The sequence below is a fragment of the Postia placenta genome, assembly GCF_002117355.1.
Source record: "Postia placenta MAD-698-R-SB12 unplaced genomic scaffold POSPLAscaffold_20, whole genome shotgun sequence".
Classification (NCBI taxonomy): Eukaryota; Fungi; Basidiomycota; class Agaricomycetes; order Polyporales; family Adustoporiaceae; genus Rhodonia; species Rhodonia placenta.
In genome coordinates, this window is record NW_020169851.1 from 554815 (window position 1) to 558759 (window position 3945).

The following is a 3945-nucleotide window of genomic DNA, read 5'->3' on the forward strand; positions in this document are numbered from 1 at the left end:
AACTCTTCAGTACCTGCACTTCAGTGGGCGGTACTTGTCCTCACGGACGCGTGGCTTAGGTTCCTGCTGCATACTAGCCAAAAGCAGTACTGGGCCCCACGTGAACTGCGAACCCTAGTGTTACCTCGGGCGCCGTAGGTGTAAGCTAGCTAGCACGGCCTTTCGTAGCACGCGCACCTCCCCTTCCTCCCCCCATCAACGTGGCTGACGAATTCTTCGACTGCTCTCGACTTGAGCACGCCTTCGACACCCAGGATCAGGTCGACGTCTCTCGTGACGACCCAAAGAGCAGCGAAGACAGACCTCCTTTCTTCATCTGTGATCGGCAACCGTGTCCTAATCGCACTCCATGGTCCATCACTGTTGACGAAGGGCACTTCATACCCATCCGACGAGTCCAACACCCTAGAGGCCCTGCACTCCGATACGCTGGCACCTCGAGGTCTACATCTCGCCACGTCACTCCCGTCCCATCCCGACCTGCCTCGCCAGGTACCCGCATCCCCCAACCTGTCGCCAGTACAGGTCAAGCGCGAGGAGATCCCTATCTCCCTCGAGGAACTGAGGCAGTCGCACAGCCTTCAGCGACCCCTCAAGCGATCCCCCAGCCCTCCCTGGGGCCGCGGCTGGAAAGACCTCCCAAGGCCGAGCCCCGCGACACTCCGCCGCATTCTTGGGCCAGCTCGTCGTCAGCGGTCACCACCTCGACTCCAGTCCCTGTCCTACGTAACCCCGCCTCCGGGCTTCCTCAACCGACTTCACCGCCGTCGCCGCCGCGAGGCCGCTCGAGCACTCGTTCCCCGAGAAGTCCGCCCGGCGGACAGTCACAACAGTCGCCTTCGTCCGCGGGCAGTCCTTCGTCCCCCTCGTCGCTGATAATGTCCTCTCCCGCTGCTGTCCCTGACAAGGAGACGTTGAAGCTCCTCCTCCCGCTCCGCTACGATGGCAAAACCATCATCGAGTGCAACCGATTCCTATCGCAGTTGCGCATCTACTGGCTGGTCAACACGTCGTTGACCACCATCGAGCTTAAGGTACAGGTCGCACTCAGCCTACTCGATGGAGATGCCCGTGCCTGGGCCACCCCCTATTTCGCCCAGCTCGTATCGGTGCAGATAGGAGTGCAAGGGGTCACGACCCCATTCGCAAACGAAGCGGCCTTTGCCGCTGCCTTCAGGGCCCGCTTCGGAAATCTCGACGACGAAGCAGCAGCACAAGTGGAGCTGGCGAAGCTCTGCGCGGACAAGTCGGTCCGCGAAAAACGCACCGCCGCGGAGTTCTCCGCGCTGTTCAAGGGTCCGGCGGACCGCTCCGGGTATGGGGACCTGGAGCTACGCGACAGGTACCTGAGCGGCATCCCCTCCCACGTCTACCGCAAGATCGAGCTCGAGACCTTCACCACGTGGCAAGCAGCTGAGAAGCGCGCCACCGAGGTCGAGCAGATCCTCGATATCAGCCGGGCCCGTAGGCCCGAGCTAAATAACTTCTTCTCGGCCCGAGGTCGAGGGCGCGGTGGGGCACGTGGTGGTGCACCCTCGACGCACGCAGCTTCGGCCAGCATCAATGCGGCCGTCGGAAAAGGCAACTTCCCCGGCACATGCTTCGGCTGTGGGAAGCAAGGGTACCGACGATTCGAGTGCCCCAACTGTAAGGACAAGCCTTACACAAAACGCGCCGACGCGCGGGCTACGGTTGCCTCGGGCTCCACCCAGGCTGCGACAAGCGCCCCCGTCGCTTCACCCTCGGCAAGTATAAGTGCCGCTTCAGCAAAGTCCGAGCAATTGGAGCTGGCAGACTTAATGGCACAGGTGAAGTCGATGCGTGAGGAACTCGAGCACTATCGGGCGATGAAGGAGGAGGGTTTTTAATCCGGTCCGCGCTTCGTGCCGCACGCGTCGGGCCGCATATATCCTGTAACAAGTATGATGTATTGTCGACTGCAATGGTGTATGAGTTGGACCAGGGGTCCCAGCACTTTCACATCCCAGTTCGACTTCAAGGAAAAAGACGGCACAAGGACATAATCGCTATGGTGGACAGCGGAGCCACCACGAAGTTCATCAACAAGCGATTCATTGAAGAGAATAAGGTGCAGACGCGGAAGCTAAAAGAGCCGATTCCGCTCTACAATATCGACGGCACCCTGAATAAGGATGGAAGCATCTCAGAAGTAGCAGTGCTACAGATGCACATAGGAGAACACGTCGAGAAGACAGTGTTTACGGTCACGGACATCGGTCCAGAAGATGTGATCGTCGGGTTGGATTGGCTACGCGAGCACAACCCAGAAATAGATTGGGAGAAGGGCTCCCTCAAATTGTCGCGATGCCCTGAAACGTGCAGTGCCAGGAGGACTGGCCGAATGGAGCAAGCGGCGACTGCGCGTGATACGGGGGTCAGGCCCACGGCGCGCAGGCGTTCGCCGAAGTCCAAACGGACGGTTATAGGTGCCTGCCGGAGTAAGGTACTCCCGGACTTCGAACCCGAAGAAGATCCGGTGGAGGTAGAGTGGGATGAGGCCGATTTGATCGAAGCCTGGGAACAAGGTGTCACGCTTCCCGGTGCTCCTCAGCTGTTTGTTGCAGCAGGACATACATACTCCCAGCTATTTGCTGAGGAGGAGATCAAAAAGAAGGTCGTTAAGACCGCCGAAGAGTCGGTACCTAGACAGTACCACGAGTTCCTAAATGTCTTCTCCAAGGAAGCATCAGAACGGTTACCCGAAAGGAAGCTGTATGATCACGCAATTGAACTCGTGCCCGGCTATTCGACATTCCATTCGAAGGTGTACCCCCTGTCGAACAACGAGCAGGAGGAGCTTGACAAGTTCCTCAAGGAGCAACTAGCGAAGGGCTACATACGGGAGTCGAAGTCGCCCATCTCGTCCCCCTTCTTCTTCATCAAAAAGAAGGAAGGGACGCTTCGACCCGTGCAGGACTACCGCCGGTTGAACGCGATCACGGTCAAAAATCGTTATCCCTTGCCATTGATCGCCGAGATGGTGGATAAGCTCCGCGGCGCTACGCTCTTCACGAAGTTCGATGTCCGATGGGGATACAATAACGTCCGGATCAAAGCTGGTGACGAATGGAAGGCGGCCTTTGTAACTAACCGGGGACTGTACGAACCCCTGGTAATGTTCTTTGGCCTCACTAATTCCCCCGCGACCTTCCAGGCCATGATGAACGAGATCTTCCACGACCTCATCGTCGGCGGCAAGATCCTTGTGTACCTAGATGACATACTCATCTTCTCCACCAACAAAGAGGAGCATGAAAAGGTCACACGCGAGGTTCTGCGTCGCCTTCAGGACAACAATCTGTTCCTGAAGCCTGAGAAGTGCGAGTGGGACGTTCCCAAGGTCGACTACGTCGGCTATGTGTTCGGTGGCGATGAGGTGGCGATGGATCCCGCGAAGCTGAAAGGAATCAATGAGTGGCCGGTGCCCCGGAACAAAAAAGACGTTCAGAAGTTCCGGGGGTTCTCCAATTTCTACCGCCGCTTTATTAAAGACTTCGCTAAGATCTCGCGACCACTCGACCGGCTCACAGGGAACGACCCATGGCATTGGGGCGAGGAAGAGCAGCATGCCTTCGATGAGCTCAAGCGGCTCTTTGCGACAACTCCAGTCTTGGCGCTGTACGACCCTAATCGGGAGACGCGCATTGAGGTTGACGCCTCGGGGTACGCCACTGGCGGCGTGTTGATGCAGAAGCAGGATGACGGCAAATGGCATCCCATCGCCTTCAGATCCCATGCGATGGATCCGGCGCAGCGGAACTACGAGATCTACGATAAGGAGATGCTCGCGATCATTGAGGCGCTAGACGATTGGCGCCACTATCTCGAGGGGTTACCCAATCAGTTCGAGATCGTGACCGATCATAAAAACCTCGAGTACTGGCGTGCTTCCCAGCATCTCACGCGCCGTCAAGCGCGATGGTC

The 3945-nt window shown here is 57.9% G+C and overlaps 1 protein-coding gene across 1 annotated transcript; it reads left to right on the forward strand.

Annotated features, from left to right (window-relative positions):
• On the forward strand, positions 1–1463 carry POSPLADRAFT_1115487 (hypothetical protein; the record flags this gene model as incomplete). Its single annotated transcript, XM_024483450.1, has 3 exons — positions 1–59; positions 139–140; positions 169–1463. Coding segments are annotated over 3 exons (1356 nt in total), but the record flags the coding sequence as incomplete, so codon positions are not given.
• Positions 1464–3945: the final 2482 nt, after the last annotated feature.